The sequence below is a fragment of the Danio rerio genome, chromosome 2 (assembly GCF_052040795.2).
Source record: "Danio rerio strain M-AB ecotype USA chromosome 2, GRCz13ab, whole genome shotgun sequence".
Lineage (NCBI taxonomy): Eukaryota > Metazoa > Chordata > Actinopteri > Cypriniformes > Danionidae > Danio > Danio rerio.
Genome location: NC_141022.1, coordinates 10,547,039 through 10,564,552, shown reverse-complemented (window position 1 = coordinate 10,564,552; position 17,514 = coordinate 10,547,039). Strand labels below are relative to the sequence as shown.

Sequence of the window (17,514 nt, the reverse complement as noted above, 5' to 3'; positions counted from 1 at the left end):
TCAGTTGACAACTGCATCCAAGCAATCGAGAAAAACTGTAATCCCAGGGGTGGGGTGGGTTTTAGGGGTTAGATGTTTTGTGTCTTTTTTTTCGAAAAGTGTATTCTGGGTTTATGCGAATTACTTAATAATTATATTTTATTATTTATGTTGTTGTTGTTTTTTTATGTGTGTGATATTTACAGTTTTTCTCAGTCGCTTTGGTGCATTTCTCACAACAGTTAATGCATTTCTCAAAACAATTAGTGCAAACTGCAAAACCTAGCTGATAACCTGCAAAAGTGTGTCACATGCTCAAAAATGGATAGTTCATTCCTCAAAAGCAAGTATTCATGTCAATCAAAGTGTCACTATCATCCAAATGAAAAGTTCTGACACTATTGTTTATGAACAAGATAGTCAAATGGCTTTGTCGTGTTTTTTCATTTTCACAGTGTTACTCTGTACATTTTTTCAATGCAAAAAAGTCAGATGTTGGTGACACTTCCTGAAAAAGCTCAAGACAGCACTATATACTATTTGCACAGCCATTTGAAAACTACATTAAAGTTGGACATCACTGCATTTAGTGAGGTATCTGAGTACAAGACACTGAATATGCATGTTTCACATTTTTAGTCTGCATTTGCTCTTTACAATCCTAATTTATTCACAGCATTGTGCAAAAGAATAAACACACCCTTATTTACAACAAACATAAACTCCCTTTGGGTTGAACTGCACAACTGTAAACAATATTGCAGTACATATCGGAACTGAACCTGCAACATACACAGGTCTGCAAATCATTCATCAAATCAATTTTAGAGACATTTTCAGGACAATAAAGTTAGAAAATTTTATTTTATAAAGTTTGCTTGACTGTGATCAAGTGATCAAGCTCAACATTTTTGTATGTAATGACTCAAGTAATGAAATGAGGACTGTTAGTTTTATATGGAATGACTATTCAGCATTTACAAGTTTAGTTCATTTTGACTGACATGACATAAGCGAATGATAATGTTATAAACAGCAGAGAGTTGTATGAAAGCAATTGATGCATGTCCGAAAGCATTTGCAATTTGTTGAAAGGAATGAGAAACTGCAACTAGGATGTGCACAAATGACTAATTGTTTTGAGAAATGCATGACCTGTTGTGCAAATGTAAATAGTGTTGTGAGAAATGCACCAAAGCCACTGAGAAAAACTGTAATTTGTTTATTTCTTTTTTGTAAAAAAAAAAAAAAAGCTGAGATGTTGTAATATTTGCTGTAATGCTGTGCAATGCAATGCAATGAAATGCAATGAATATCTCAATAAAACTTTTAAAACAAAAACAGAAAGAAAATTTAGGTGGGCAAAGTCATAAATGGTGATTAGATGTTTTCTTGGAGATTCAGATGACAACAATTGAATCACTGAAGTCACATGGAAAGTTTTGACAATGGTTTTGGTTCCTTTTCTGTACTTTAGATGTCTTCCATTCCTGTCTACGAAAGACGACAGAGCTCTCAGATTTAATCTCAAATACATTCATTTGTGTTCTGAAAATGAATTTCTCAGGGGATTGGAATATGAGGGTGTGTAATTAATAACAGAACCTTCTTTTTTGGGGGGCGAATTAATCATTAAACTGAGCAGACTATCCAACTGAAGCAAATTTATATTGTAAAACAGTAATTGTCCCTACCCACTATACTATGATCAAAAACATTGTTATCATGATCATCTTTCAAATATGATCGAATCCCAAATTTCTTAAACATTTAGCAACATCTAATGGCAAGATCTATACAATTCACAAAACTGTATTGTCAGACTTGAATCTGAATTTTTTCCTGCATGACATCATGATAAATACTCCTTACAAAAACACAGACACTAATGTACAAAAAAAAAAAAAAAAAATCATTTTACCTTATTCAACTCTAAGACAGCCTGATGTACAATTGACTGTTTTAATATCACTTTATCAAAATTTAGGACTCTAAATTGACGGTTAGACTTTAATGGTGTAAATTTATGATTCAACACATGACTAGGGAAATTTTGAACCTTTCCAGCCTTGTGAGGTTCTTATAATATGAAAAGTCATATATTTTTTCAAGAGGCTTTCCTACTATCTTTAAACAGATTTTTATCTGGTTCATCAACTTTGTTTTGAAACTCACATACTTACTTACTTCCAGGGCATTTTATATTGAAGTTGATATTTAGCCACATTATGTTGGTGTTTTATAACATCAAATTTTTACAAGGTGGGTCGTAATCTCAATGCTCATAACCACCCAACCTGGAGGCCAAGGACATACACATACTCACTACCGACACTTTAACCAATTCACCTATTCACCAATTTAAACCAATTCACCTATAGCGCTACCCACTGCACCACCATGCCAGCTCAGACAGACTTACAGTTGAAGTCAGAATTATTAGCCCCCCTGAATTATTAGCGCCCCTGTTTATTTTTTTTCACCAATTTCTGTTAAATGGAGGGAAGATTGTTTCAGCACATTTCTAAGCATAATAGTTTTAAAAACCTATTTCTAATAACTGATTTATTTTATCTTTGCCATGATGACAGTAAATAATATTTTACTTGATATTTTTCAAGACACTTCTATACAGCTTAAAGTGACATTTAAAGGCTTAATTGGTTAATAAGGTGAACTAGGCAGTTTAGGGTAATTAGGCAAGTTATTGTATAACGATGGTTTGTTCTGTAGACTATTGAAGAAAAAAAAATTTGCTTAAAGGGGCTAATAATTTTGTCCCAAAAATGTTTTTAAAAAAATTAACAACTGCTTTTATTCTAGCCGAAATAAAACAAATAAGACTTTCCCCAGAAGAAAAAATATTATCAGACATACTGTGAACATTTCCTTGCTCTGTTAAAAATAATTTGGGAAATATTTAAAAAATCTAATCTAATCAAAAGGGGACTAATAATTCTGACTTCAACTGTATATACCATACAGAATAAAAATACTGCAGAACACTCAAAAGTACAGCCATAAAACATGTTCAAGAATCTTTTTCATTGATCCAAAAGATCTAAGGTTACCCAAAATCTGTCTGTTGTGTTGTATTTGAGATCATTTCAATTGTGAACCCCTGCTCTAAATAAATATATTTGATTTACTCTGGTCTGCTAATGCCTAATGAAGCTACAATTCAAACACAGTTTTTTGTATGTGACCCTGAAACTTATAACATTAATAAACACAGACCACAAAAAAATAAGGGTCTATTTTTGGAAATTAAAATTTAATAAGTGAGGATGAGGTGGCGGAGTAGGTAGTGCTGTCGTCTCACAGCAAGAAGGTCGCTGGTTTGAGCCTCGGCTGGGCCAGTTGGCATTTCTGTGTGGAGTTTGCATGTTCATGTTCATGTGGGTTTCCCCTACAAGCCCAAAGACATGTGGTATGAATGAATTGGGTAAGCTAAAATTGTTCGTAGTGTATGTGTGTGAATGAGAGTGTGTGGGTGTTTCCCAGCGATGGGTTGCAGCTGGAAGGGCATCCGCTTTGTAAAACATATGCTGGATAAGTTGGTGGTTCGTTCCGCTGTGGCGACCCCACATTAATAAAGGGACTAAGCCGGAAAGAAAATTAATTAAAGATTTAATTAGCTTTCAATTGATTCATGGTTTGTCAGGATAGGACAATGTTTGCTTGAGATTCTACTATTTAAAAATCTGGAGCCAGCAGGATCAAATAAAATCTAAATACTGAGAAAATCCCCTTAAAAGTTGTCCTTATCAAGTTCTTAGCAATGCATGTTACTATTAAAAAATCTTTTTTATATATATTTACAGTAGGGAATTTACAGGATTTCTTCATGAAACTTGATCTATACTTAATATATTAATGATGTTTGGTATAAAATGAAAATCTATAATTTGTGCATACAAATACAAAAATAGGTTTGTGGTTCAGAGTCACATATATTATCTAACCCAAGACTGTCTGTAATGCATATTGCTTAGTAGCTCATATATCATTCATTCATTTTCTTTTCAGTTTAGTCCCTTTATTAATCCGGGGTCACCACAGCGTAATGAACCGCCAACTTATCCAGCATCTGTTTTATGCAGCGGATGCCCTTCCAGCCGCAACCCATCATTGGGAAACCCATACACACTCATTCACACACATACATACACTACGGACAATTAAGCCCACCCAATTCACCTGTGCCGCATATCTTTGGACTGTGGGGGAAACCGGAGCACCCGGAGGAAACCCATGCAAACGCAGGGAGAACATGCAAACTCCACACAGAAACGCCAACTGAACCAGCCGAGGCTCAAACCAGCGACCTTCTTGCTGTGAGGCGACAGCACTACCTACTGCGCCACTGTGTTGCCCAGCTCATATATTTATTATTAATTTAAACATATATTTTCAACTCAAATTCTAAACATTTTTTTTCTCTTTGCATCAAAAACAATAATGCTGTAAAATATATGTTGAAATAAGCATCCCTATATTCATCACATGTATTCAAAAATTATGTACTTTAGTTTGAGAGGATTAGCACTGCCCTATTTCGAACACTTTAAAAATTCTCACAGCAACACCGCTTAATGATGTTCTTTAGAAAATATAACTGAACTGATTCAACTTAACATGAAAATTCTTCTATGTGGGCTAATATGTACCATTTAGCTTTTCCAATAGGATCCCAAGAGTTTGGTTTTAAGGTCTTACATGGTCCTTCTGTAGCCTGTTTGTAGTAACTGTAGAACAAAACCAGCATATCATCGGACAGGTCATAAGAGCCTACGGGGAAACGAAAAAAGGAAGGATTAAAAGGAAACCGTTTCAGTTCAATACAAGGTATTGATAATGAATAGGTGATATTGAGGTATTACCATCTTCAGGTAAACTTCTAATCACTTTTACGGCTGCTTCAAACCTCTTCTGAGCAGATTTGGAATCTTCCATTCCCCTTAATGTCATGGACAGGTCTGCATCTTGATTGACAGGTGTCAGATATGTCAATTTATTACAACAATTAACAAACATACGCAGATGGAAAAGCATACAATGTTGATAAGAAAATAATTTAGTGGCAAATACATTAAGAATTAATCTAGCATATAGTCACTGAACAACACAACTGAATAAAAAAGAGGCAATTTAGCACATAAAATACTAATAAAGCACTCACCTCCTGTGTTTCATCGATCTGAAGATACTTCAAAGCGCCCTAGGTATTAACAGACGCAGTTGGGGTGATGTAGTTTCCAAAGAGCATGGATCCTACAGCGGTAAAGGGAATGTGGTGCAGTTATAGCCTACATGTCCCACAATGCCTTTGGGGCATATTTAAAGGCTTTCGCTCACGCTGAGATTGGTGTGGAGTCGTTCAACAGCGATTTTAACATGGGTTTCTACAATTTCTGAATATCTATCACATTTTCCAGAGTATATTAATGTATCTATTTTAAAGCATTATACACGTTGTCTTATTGTTTATTAGCCTACTTTAAACAGCCACCGAGCGTTCGTGCTGTTAAATAATAGGCTATTACATTAATTTAATTCTTAAGCAGTGTTAAGATATTGTTCATTTTTTAATGTGTATTTATTATTTATATTTTATAATATTATATCACTATGACTACGGTCGAGCAGATCTATGCACATGGGGTTCATAAAACATGTTGTCTTTAACTTCGAACAGCAAACTCTTTATTGTGATTCCAACTAAAAACAATGGCCATTACAGTGAACAAAAATCATATATTTAGTCTTAATTGTAAATCTGCTCGTCGAGATCACACGCTGGTCAGAATATGGCAAGCCGAACTATACTTTAATGTATTTAACTTCAAATCATTACCGTGCTGCATTGCCTGTATTGTCTTAGAATAAGAACAGTCAAATATTATGTGCATGAATCAACCGTCGCTTTCTCTTCGTACTCATAGTCAAAACTTTGTGTTTACAGCTAAACATTGGTGAAACTTCATTTTGTGTATGTACATGTAAGTATGTACATTGGTGCACCAACCATACATTTTCAAGTCGTACACAAACAGACAAAGGCAATGTTGTGTCTGACTGCTCTAAATATAGATTTTGGACTTGTACCCTCGTAAAAAATCACACTTATACGTTCCGTTTTACATTTTTAGAATTACTTATGCATGGATTTGATTTATGCATGAACTATTAAAGGGCCATGAAACCCCCTCGTTTCAGCAGTGTGTTTTCACACCTATAAAACAAATAAGACTTTCCCCAGAAGAAAAAATATTATCAGACATACTGTGAACATTTCCTTGCTCTGTTAAAAATAATTTGGGAAATATTTAAAAAAAATCTAATCAAATCAAAAGGGGGCTAATAATTCTGACTACTAATACACGCTATTATGTCATGACCGTGACGCAGCTTCAAAAATTCGTTTCAAACAGGAAGTACGAATTTGCTTGAAATAACGCAAAAACAACCAATTTACACTTTTTTGTGAAATATAGGTGTCCTAATAGTGTTTTTAGCAGTGTGGGACACATATACGACTGTCAACAGCTCAAAAAATGTGTTTTGGTGTTTCGTGACCCTTTAAAGACAATATTTTTATTCCATAGTAGCTGTGCATTTACTTGCTTTCTGTTTGTCTTGCTCTGACAATAGCACTTCCAAAACACTGGCAGTGAGGTTTATGTTTCTATGTTCCTCTGAATTGAATTTCTTTGCAAATGTTTTGATTTGAAGTTTATTGTTGAATCAGCTCAAACTTGCACTCATTCAAGGAAGAAAGAGACAAGAACTTGTTAACATGCAACAATTTTAATCATAAACACAAAACAAAAGTATTGGTTTTCTCCACTGGACTCATTCATTCAATCATTTTCTTTTCAGCTTAGTCCCTTTATTAATCTGGGGTTGCCACAGCAAATTGAACCGCCAACTTATCCAGCACATTTTTATGCAGCAAATGCCCTTCCAGCTGCAACCTATTTCTGGGAAGCATCCACACACATTCATTTACACTCATACACTATAGACAATTTAGCCTATATTTACCTGTACCGCATGTCTTTAGACTTGTGGGGGAAACCTACGCATACGCAGGGAGAACATGCAAACTCCACACAGAAACGTCAACTGACCCAGCCGAGGCTCAAACTAGCGACCTTATTGCTGTGAGGCGACAGCACTACCTACTGCGTCACTGCATCACCAAAAAGACAACATGCAGATAAAAATAAAAAGCCATCAGCCTTTTGAGTAATTTTAGTTTATCCTACTCAGTTATGCGCATGTTTTTTTTACGCATTTTCAAAATTTTGTGTCAGCATATGGTGAAAGACGTGACTGTGCGAAGGCACTGCTGAATCTTCCGCATGCATTTGACACAAAAGTAGAAATCAGTCTTAAGGGAATAAGCCAAGAGTGAGAAGTGATGTTATCTGGTGCAACTATGCCACACCAACATTTTTTAACACTGTTACACATGTTTTTTTTTTTTTAAACAATAAAAATTCAATTGCAAAACTTTGTGATTGCATACTAATGAAAACTGGAAGTTGTGTGAAAAAATAAATAACTGAAAATGCTCTTTAATTGCAATTCATACTGAAATGTTTTTGTAATAATTCTATAATCTTAATTGTTACTATTAATAACTGAATTAAAGAATCAATTATTTTTTATTGAATACAAGAAAAATAACATCACTGCTTTGATGTGAAAATACAATAACAAAACATTAGGAAAGAAAAATAAATAAGCATGATAAATAAAAAATAATATTGTTCCGAAGAAGTTTGATGTGAATGCAACTAAAGAATAAGTGAAATAAAGTCTCTTCATGTATATTGCAAAAAGTACACAAATTAGATATATCAAAATAATTAGCAATTTGGGGATTTGTATGATATAGCTACATTATGCAAAATCTTAAAACGTATCTCTCTCATTTTGTTGGATATGCTGAACTTTTCAGGTAATAATGACCATGCTCTCTTTTAAACAATCAATTCAACGTTACTAATAAGAGTACAATTACGACGAGTAGTAACTTTAGGGGTATTTATAGCTATTTCGGCTTGCCACAAACCCCAGTAAGAATGCCGTTGTTTTTCACATCGCTGACAAAAACTGTTCCTCCTATTGGTCCAGACCTGGTTCTCAGAACCAAACAGCCAATCACAGAACAGTGCGTAAAGCGCTGGGCTGAGAATTGTCGTGCTGCTGTAAAAGAGGAGCCAACGGGAATCCCACAATGCCAGGCGAGGGACCTCCTGTCGGAGAGTGAAGCTCCGCTGGTTTCAATGAAAGAGGGGGAGAAGAGTAATGCAGAGGGATGTAAGATGGCAGAGCTACAAATGTTGTTAGAGGAAGAAATCCCAGCTGGAAAAAGAGCCCTTGTGGAGAGCTACCAGAACCTTTCAAGGGTTGCGGAATATTGCGAGAACAATTATGTGCAGGTATGGATTGGAGAAATAAATTGCCTTTCCCTTTCATGTATTGTCTCAATCAGAGTGGATTTGATTGAAATGCGAGCACCGCATTTGTAGCATTACAGAGGATTCTCTTCAAATGCTTCTGGGGGCGCGTTGAGCCATGAAAGTCGTGATATATCCATGTAATATAGATGCTGGAGCTTTGTTTTGGGTGTTATATGCGTTGTTTAAGGCTGATGCACACAATGCACGGATTCACTTTCGGAGGGTGTGTCAGAGACGTGCCGCTTTCACTACGATGGATGAAGATACATTTGAAGGAATAAAACAGTGCAATGGTCGAAAGACCACATAAATTATTGTTACTAATGTAGTTTTATGATAGATAATGGCAAACCGCAGCTCAAGCCGCTACAATGTATGTGTAGCGCTGCAAACGTGTTTGAAGCCAACACGTAATTTTTCGTATTAATACGTCATCGTTTGATTGTTTCCACGTTTAATTAGTTTGCTTTATCAAAAATGTGTCCGCTATTTGGTTTGTTTCGAGGTCCAGACGGGTGTCAAGTCTATTTGGGTAACAGTATGCATGTGATGAAAGCCCAGATATTCGATATTCCCTTCTGCCTTTATCCACGCTTTAGCAACGCGGTATTACGGGGAGCGTGAAATAAAATAGCCACTTTCCCCAAATGTAGAATATGATTGTTTGTCTGTGTTCAGATGTGTATTGTCTGTGAGATAGAATGGCGAGACGCCTAGACGCGAAATGTCGGTGGTGGTGTGAATTAGTTATTGCTGACACACCTGTGTTAATGTGTCTCCCACTGAAGCTTTTCACTCACACACCTACAGTAAAGCACAAGACAGTGAGAGCGACTGTTAGGAAGAATTGAACTGCTTCAGCCGCCCAAATGCTGTTTATTCTTCAAAAATGTAGCTGAGATATTTCATAGAAGTTATAAATGAATATATTTATGATGAATATCTTTTGTAAAAGATGTGTACTATGATTTGATTATGTTGACATTCTGGCGTAATAGTAATTGGAACAAGAATGAGAAATGTCTGTGGATTTTGATGGTAATAATTAAGTTGTGTTCAACGAGAAGCTAAACCAGAATGTATCATTGTTTTACCTTCAGTATTGAACTTTTGGTTTAAGAGCATGTGGTTAATAATATAATGATTTTGTAAATGTTAGTTCTGATACACATCTTTACCTGTTATTAGTTTTTATGTTCACATTTTTACTTTGAAATGAATCTGTCATGATTAGCGGGGCGCTCTTAAGACTGATGTACCATTATTATTATGTTTCTGTTATTATTTACCTTCTACTGTTGTTCATAGATCATAACCATGATCATAACTAGGGACAGACAGAATATGCAGACATTTTTGGCTACTTTTGTGGAGAATATTGCAAAAAATCTGCAGATTTATGCGGAATGATTTTTTGAGTATCATAACTCCAAACTTATGTGAAATAATTATTGTTTTTTTTAAACTTTTGTTTAATGTTTACAAGGCAAATCCAATTAGATCTACTTATTTGGTAAACAAAGCAAGTCTCTTGTATAATATATCTACTAAAGGACAGAAAATATTACTTTACAAACTGTATTGTAAATAAATCATACAAACATTTTAAAATTACTATCATTATACTATCAAAATAATATTAGTGCAATTAATTAAAAAACTGAATAAATATAAATGTACACACATTTACACAAGCAAACACAAAGACTAAATGATGGGCTAAAAATCTGCGGATTTCTGCGTGCGCAGATTCCATGTGGGCCTATCATAACTCAGTCTATAATATCGATTAAAATATATACAGAATTATTATTTTACATATACATTTGTATATTTAAAAGAAACATTACTGCTCTGTCCTGATTAGAGGAAGAGATTTATTTTGAAAACATGTTGGTTTTGTAAGGTTTCACAGCTTCTCTTTACTTTTTTTAAAATATATATATATATTTTTTTTTACAAATGTCTGGTGTGATATTTTGATTATTTGGGGAAATATAGCAATCTATTTTGGAAATTAAATGTATCGAGTAAAATAAATATTTGGAGTCCAATTAGTTCAATATCTGTATTTATATCAATATTTGATGCAATTCAGGGAGCTTCAGTTAATTGATCGACCATTTACAGTTTTTGTTAGCTCCAAATATGTTGGGAAATTCCCAAGTAAAATACTTTTAAGTAATTTAGAAAAATAAATCATGGAAAAAATGAAGATCTTCATCATTTATCTGTTGACAGCTCATTATTGGCGTGTGAGATGCAATGCCAAAATTAGTTTTCAGTTTTCAAAAATATGCAAATCTAATGTCCATTTAATCATAAAAGCTGACAACAAAAAAAGCTGCTAATGTATTTGTTCTGCATGAGTAAATCATATATTTATGACCAGTGCGCTAATTCATATAGATTTAATGTTAAACCCTAAATGAGAGTATTCTTTACAGGCTCAATTGTGCAGTTGGTAGGGCTGCCCAATATTGAAAAAAAATATTGTTATCTTGATAATAGTATATGCAATATCCTTATTTCAGAGAATAAATTATGTTGATTTTATTAGCCAAGCATTTGTGTGCTGCGTGCATAAGTTGTTTATCCAAATCTGACCAATCAGATGAGGTCTTAACTCTCTTCATCCCCACCTTTGCAGTAAAATAAACACTGAAAATAAATACTAATGCTGGGAGGCAAGACAGGAAAAAAAATAACAACAACCAATCAGATTTTCTGCTGAGGTTTTCAATCAAAAGTGTTTTAAAGGGGACCTATTATGCAAAAATTATTTTTATAAGGGGTTCAATCACCGTTGTTTGGCATCAGTGTGTGAATATAACCAGCTTTTAATAGTAAAAACTAATAAACTCTATTTATTTATAATCACACTTTATAGAAACAGTCTGCAGAAACACATTAATTAACATTCTTCCTTTGTACATGTTATCAGAAGGGAACAGCCCCGCCCATTAGTGACAATCTCTCCCTCATTAGCATAATCAGCCCTGAGTGAAGGCTCATTTATACTTCTGCGTCAAACGCCGGCGTATGCTACGGCGCTGACGCATAGCCCTAAGCCGTGGTCGTCGGCGTGGCTGACATGCACCTCTCAAAAATTGTAACTACACGTCGCAGCGATGCGTAGCGCAAGCTCTGTGATTGGTCGGCTTGGTAGCACTGACGAGTCTGGGCAGGACCGAGAGCCGTGCGAATGGCGCGAGCGATTGTTTACAAGTGTGGAGTCCCGTGAAGGAGCTCCGGATGGAAAGTTTTGTTTTGTGTTTACCTCATAGTTAAAGTTGTTGCATGTCCGCCGGTTCCTGCCTCAAAATGAGCGAGTTTGAGTCACTTGTACAACCAGGAAGTGTTCAGGAAAAGCAAAACAGAAGCGAAGAAACTCAACACAGAGGAACATTTACACCTCACTGCCAACTAGCGTTTCTGAAGTGTTAATGCAGACCAACAGAGACAGCGCGCAGAAGTATAAATGCACAGCTGCGTGCGTTGCATGCGCCATGGGTTACGCCGGTCACTTGACGCAGAAGTATAAACCAGGCTTGAGAAGCAGCCATCTGCCATTAGAGTTTTCACACGCTGAAGATGATGTCAGTGACTATGAGGATTAGAAATATGTAGTTTTTGATGCCCAAATGTTAGGAATTGAATTAAGTATTTAACATCTTTAGTGGACGTTGAACACTTATGCGAGTAGTTTTAGAGATGATACATTCAGTGAGCATTCAAAAGAGGTCCAAATGACTCAAATATGTTCCTCTTGTGGTTTTGCTGGGTGTATCATTCTCGAAAAGAGGTCCAGAGGAGGGTTTTCTGGCACCAGACATTTGGGAATTAGTCATGTCTTACAATGACTTGCACCATGTCCTTTGAATCACTATTAAAATCATTTTGTGAATGAAGTCCAGAATGCGTCATGTATAATTGATCACGTTTCAATGCATTCGTTTCTTATGAATAAGAACGTGTTCACTCATGAGTTTGGAGTCAGTGAGATTTGTTTTCTTTTGAAAGAAATTGGTAGTTTTACTGCATGAAATATTGTGAATGACTAATTCACAAAACCACAATTGTCACATCGCAGGATCTGCAATATCACTGCAAGCATTTCAAGTGAGTTTAAGCCATTTTGGGCACAAGAACGGATAATGTTTGTAGCTTAGAGATTAATCGCATATAATTATTTACACAAGGAACACTGTGAAAAATGCTGGGTTCCACACAATCCCTTCAGCTCATCGCAATGCAAATCAATTAAGTTAAAGTTTTTTTTATTTCTATTTTAAGTTGATTTAACCTAAAATAATGAAGTTGTTCCTAAAAAACGAAAGCACTGTGTTGTTAAGCCTGTAACCATTAAGTTGACTTAATTTTTTATAATTATGCACAGTTCATTATTAATTTAACAACTTAAATGATAATATTATAATTTATTGATTTAATAATTTAATAATAATAATAATTCCTTACATTTGGGGTGGGGTTGGGGGGGGATCTCCTCATCCACCACCAGTGTGCAGCATCCACCTGGATGACGCGACGGCAGCTATTTTGAGGCAGATTTGGCCAGGATGCCAGGGTTAAACTCTTTTTCGAAGGACATCCTGGGATTTTTAACGACCACAGAGAGTCGGGACCTCGGTTTAACGTCTCATCCGAAAGACAGCGCTCACTGAGCAGTATAGCGTCCCCGTCACTATACTGGAGCATTAGGACCCACACAGACCGCAGGTTGGGCGCCCCCTGCTGGCCTCACTAACACCACTTCCGGCAGCAACCTAGCTTTCCCATGTGGTCTCCCATCCAGGTACTGACTGGGCGCAGCCCTGCTTAGCTTCAGTGGGCGACCATGTGAGAGTTGCAGAGAGCTAGCTGCCTGCAAATTTAATAATTTTAGGGCAACAGGTTTATTCTCTTTAAGTGAAGTCAAATAATCGCTTTTGATTTTCATTATTCATGTCCTAAAACTATAAAGCAATGTTTTTTTTTTCATCATTGCCTTTTTGTATTTATCCGTGTTTGTAGTTTGTTCATTATATTTTATGCACATACCCTCCCTTACAAAATCTTCCAAATCAATTTAAAAATGATTCATTCTTACCAAACAGAGCTTTTAAAATCACCCTGCTAAATTGTTCATATAGCAATACATATATAGCAAAAAAAGTAATATTAAAATCATTTTTTTAATTTGTATTTGACATTAAGTGGTTTAAAGCTTACTGTAAAGACAGCTTAACAAATGCCATTCAATTTAACTTTTTATTAAGTACAGAAAAAAAGCAGCACAATTTTTGTTTCTATATATAATAATAATAATAATAAAAATAGGTGTTTCTTGATTATCTGACAGCATATTAGAATGTTTTTTTGATGCATGTGACACTAGAGACTGGAGCAATGAACACTTTAAATAATGAGGAAGTTCTACAAATTAAAAATTAAATGCCGCGACAGGCGGTCAGATTTAAAGCCACTAATAAAAGGCTATATTCTTAACACATGGAAAACAGACTGAGATAAGTGCTCAGAAAATAAACTTATTGAAATTCAGCCCGAAGAAGGAAGGAAATCCAACTATTTTTTTTTTTCTTATACATTTGTCTTTTATTTTTATCTTGTATATGATATTATTTATGTATTTTCATCTGTATTATTTATTGCTGTTGATGAATTTTAATTTTTAAAGTTTTTTTATAATTATAGAAAAGTGATATTTATAAAATGTCAAACTTAATCAGTTTTTTTTCTTTTGCCCTGACATAGCCAGAGAAGCTGATGAGGCAATAAACTATCTTCATACAGCGGGCAGCAAAACACACAATTTTTAAAAACATTAAAAATAATTGAGCAAACTTTAAGTATTCTAAATTTATTCAATATTAAAGGAGAAATCAGAATTTAGATTTGACAGGACATTTTTAGTTATAAAGCGAATGCCCAGAAATGATTCTGTGTTAAGTCTTACGGCATTATTTATGTTCTCATGCAATATATCATAAGTTCTAAGTGTTTTTTGGGCTGTTTAGTAGGATATTGTGTAATTATACCACAGGAAGGACATTCATGGCTCCATTCATCTGTATTTCCCCCTGTGGCGACAAACACATGGTCTAAGAACAGCTGAGAAAGACTGACGTCTAGTAACAGGTGGTGTTTAAAGCAGACCTGGGGTCTGTTCGGCATGCTTACCACAGTCTAATTGTTAACAAAGATTTAAGTTTACTGTGGTGTATTTTGGAATATCTACCTCTATTCCATGCGTGTTCAATAAGAAAAGGTCTGGAGAGGGTTTTCTTCAATGCCAAAAATATTAGTAATTTATTAGATACAAATGAATAATTCGATGACAGAGCTCTGGGTTACGTTACCCCAATGCAATACAAGAATTACATTCAGGAGGTTCGCAACTCACTTACATTTCCTGACTCCAGTATATATATACACAACTGATCTTAACAGGTGGAGTTTTGGTTTAACGTCACTTATCAGTCATTCTGCAGTCCCTTGGCTCTTTGCAACCCCTGGACATTACTTCCTCTTTCTGCAACCTTTCTCTGCATACCAGAACTGAACAATTATGTGCATCTTTAATATATTTCACAACTTCTACAAGCATCAGGACAACTTGTGACATGTCTAGACTATAGTTCTGGAACAAAGGCCCCCACCCTCAATTTATTCTTATTCTGCTTTTCCACTAGTCAGCAGTTCTTCTAAAAAGTATGCAGCACAGTAAAAAAGAAGAAGTTTGTCTGGTCAAGATGTTTTATAATACAAAAGAGAAAGATTGATTAATCTGTTTTTAGTCTAAACATTTTTCTAATAAAAAAATAATAAAAAGAATAAAAATAAAAATAAATTCCTTTTCTCCAACATGTACAAGCATTTATGCAATTAGGGCTGGGTGATATGACAATTCCGGGACGATAACCGTTTTGAAGGTACACCGTGGTTTGGAATAGTCAAGGTTTTAAAACCCCCAAAACTTTCTGTTATATCATTCCTATGGTATATGTAAGATTTTTTTTATTATGTTTTTTTTTTGTTTTTTAGGACAACAGTATCTCTAGCAGAAAAGATCTCCAAAGATGCCATTTTAAAATGTAATGAAATCTGTGTTTTTGAATCACAGTAGTCAGTAGCAATGTTTCCATCCAGAAATGTAAATTAAATGTATGTGCAAAACTAGATTATAGCATAAAAGACGTGCAGATAAAGCAGCGTTTCCATCCAACGAGTCAAACTGAACAAAATCGTCACTCTCTGATTCACTGGTGCCAAATATTAACAGTAAAAATGAAATTTGTGGCAGTAGGAGACTAAATAAATGACTTGCAACAAATCCCATGACACAGACGCTCTTGACAGTTCTGGAAGTAATTAATAATATAACAATACTTAAATGATCAAGGCATTTTAGAATGACCAAAACAACTTTTCAGATGTTCTACAATGTGCACATTCTTTACACTCAATGTGCATCTTGGCGTTTCCATCAACCAATTTTTTTATTTTTTTATTTTTTTATGCGGGTATTATTTAGCCTATGTTTACTGTACCAAAATGTAAAAAAAATATTTCTCAAATATAATATATTGGAATGGATGTGTGAACTTTCTTTTCCGGAAAAAATACGCAACATCCTCGCCTGTGTGAACATCGCTTTCTTGAGTTTACCGGTAAAGTCATTCCAGTAATTTTCTGGATATTTACTGGTATCACTGTGTGAAAGGGGCTATTTTCCGACATGAACACTATCAATATGTGATGGCTAGTTCTTGTAGAGCTAAGAGCTCATCTATAATTGCTGTATTCAAGACTAAGATGATTTGATAATTATGCAGCAAAGCGATTATTGCTGTTGCTCATATTTGAGGTTAGGACTTGGAAGAAAACCCTGCATTTACAGAAAAGGAATAAATTGCACACTATTTACTGACCAGAATGTGATTATAATCAAAAAGCAGGCGCGCACAACACCCCATCAGCCACAAAATATTTCGAAAGCATGTTATATCCGAATGTTTAATTCTTTATAATGGCCTGAGCGATAAGGCTAAATGTGTTTAGCTTAGTTTAGTGATTGCTTTTGTCTAACAATGCTAATGTGCCAAGCTGTTGATGAAATGGGAGATTTGAATGTGAAATGTTTTGATTTTTGTTTTCAACAATAGGAGATGAGTTCTCTCTAAAATGGTATCTTTGATGCATGTTTGAGTAGGTTATCCAAAGTTATCTTGCCTGTTATGTTGCCTGTTGGTTTCATCATACCCCCAATCATTTGTCAGATTAGTTCACAGAATGTACTGCTTGATTACATGACTCTGTGAAAATGGATCATATTGGTTATTCACAGCATTCTGTCTTCAAATGGTTTTGTGCAATAGCTGCTAAATTGTATATTTGACCACCTTTCTCCTATCTCCCTGCTGTTATCCAGACTTATTTCGCCAGAAAATAAACAGTTCTGTCATAATCGAATCACCCCTGAAATAAATGAGATGATAGTTGATTTTTGTGACCTGTGAAGATACAGTACGAAGCAAATGTCCTAAGCAATATACAAGCTTTTTTGGCCTACAACTTTGGCACAATATATAATTAATCAAGTCTCTTTATCAAAAATAAAAACAAATAATTAGGAAATATGTACAAAAAAAACAATAACACACACATCATTTCCTCTTCAGGCAAAAGTCTGTGTTTAATGTGGCTTTCTTTGGCACCAAGTAATGCTTAAATGGTTTTCTTATAATTAACCCTTCGCTAAGCCACTACCAAAAACAGCCACCCACCAATCAGGGCTTAGCAAATGTAGCTACGCGCCAGGGGCTCTGTCAAGCTTTCAAGCAAGGGAAACAGACCAAAGCGTTGTGCATATGGATTGTGCAAATCTGATACCCGGTATCCTTAAAGTTTGGACAGGTTGGTGGAATTTTTTACCTTTTCAAAACCAACTAGAACCTAAAGGTTATTGATAAACTTTGATGTTGGCTTGAGAAAGCCAACGTGACTGCGCTAGGACTAGGAATGGCAGTTGGCAGGAAGC

At 35.1% G+C, this 17,514-nt stretch overlaps 2 protein-coding genes across 24 annotated transcripts in view; one reads left to right on the top strand and one right to left on the bottom strand.

Annotated features, from left to right (window-relative positions):
* Positions 1–5,223, bottom strand: part of acbd5b (acyl-CoA binding domain containing 5b) — a 29,956-nt gene extending 24,733 nt beyond the window's left edge. For 5 of the 8 annotated variants that reach the window (XR_015477326.1, XM_087238415.1, XM_087238416.1 and 2 more), the window contains exons 1-3: positions 5,162–5,203; positions 4,863–4,964; positions 4,650–4,770 (exon numbers count right to left, since the gene is read on the bottom strand). Coding sequence is in view for 7 of the 8 variants with exons in the window: in XM_087238415.1 (XP_087094541.1) it covers positions 4,650–4,770; positions 4,863–4,950 (209 nt within the window). In the remaining variant the exon portion in view is untranslated. 8 annotated transcript variants of the gene reach the window in all.
* A 3,003-nt stretch (positions 5,224–8,226) lies between these two features.
* The window catches only part of abi1b (abl interactor 1b), a 56,132-nt gene continuing 46,844 nt past the window's right edge, over positions 8,227–17,514 (top strand). For 15 of the 16 annotated variants that reach the window (XR_015477952.1, XR_015477953.1, XR_015477951.1 and 12 more), the window contains exon 1: positions 8,276–8,432. Coding sequence is in view for 4 of the 16 variants with exons in the window: in XM_087240095.1 (XP_087096221.1) it covers positions 8,277–8,432 (156 nt within the window). In the remaining 12 variants the exon portion in view is untranslated. 16 annotated transcript variants of the gene reach the window in all.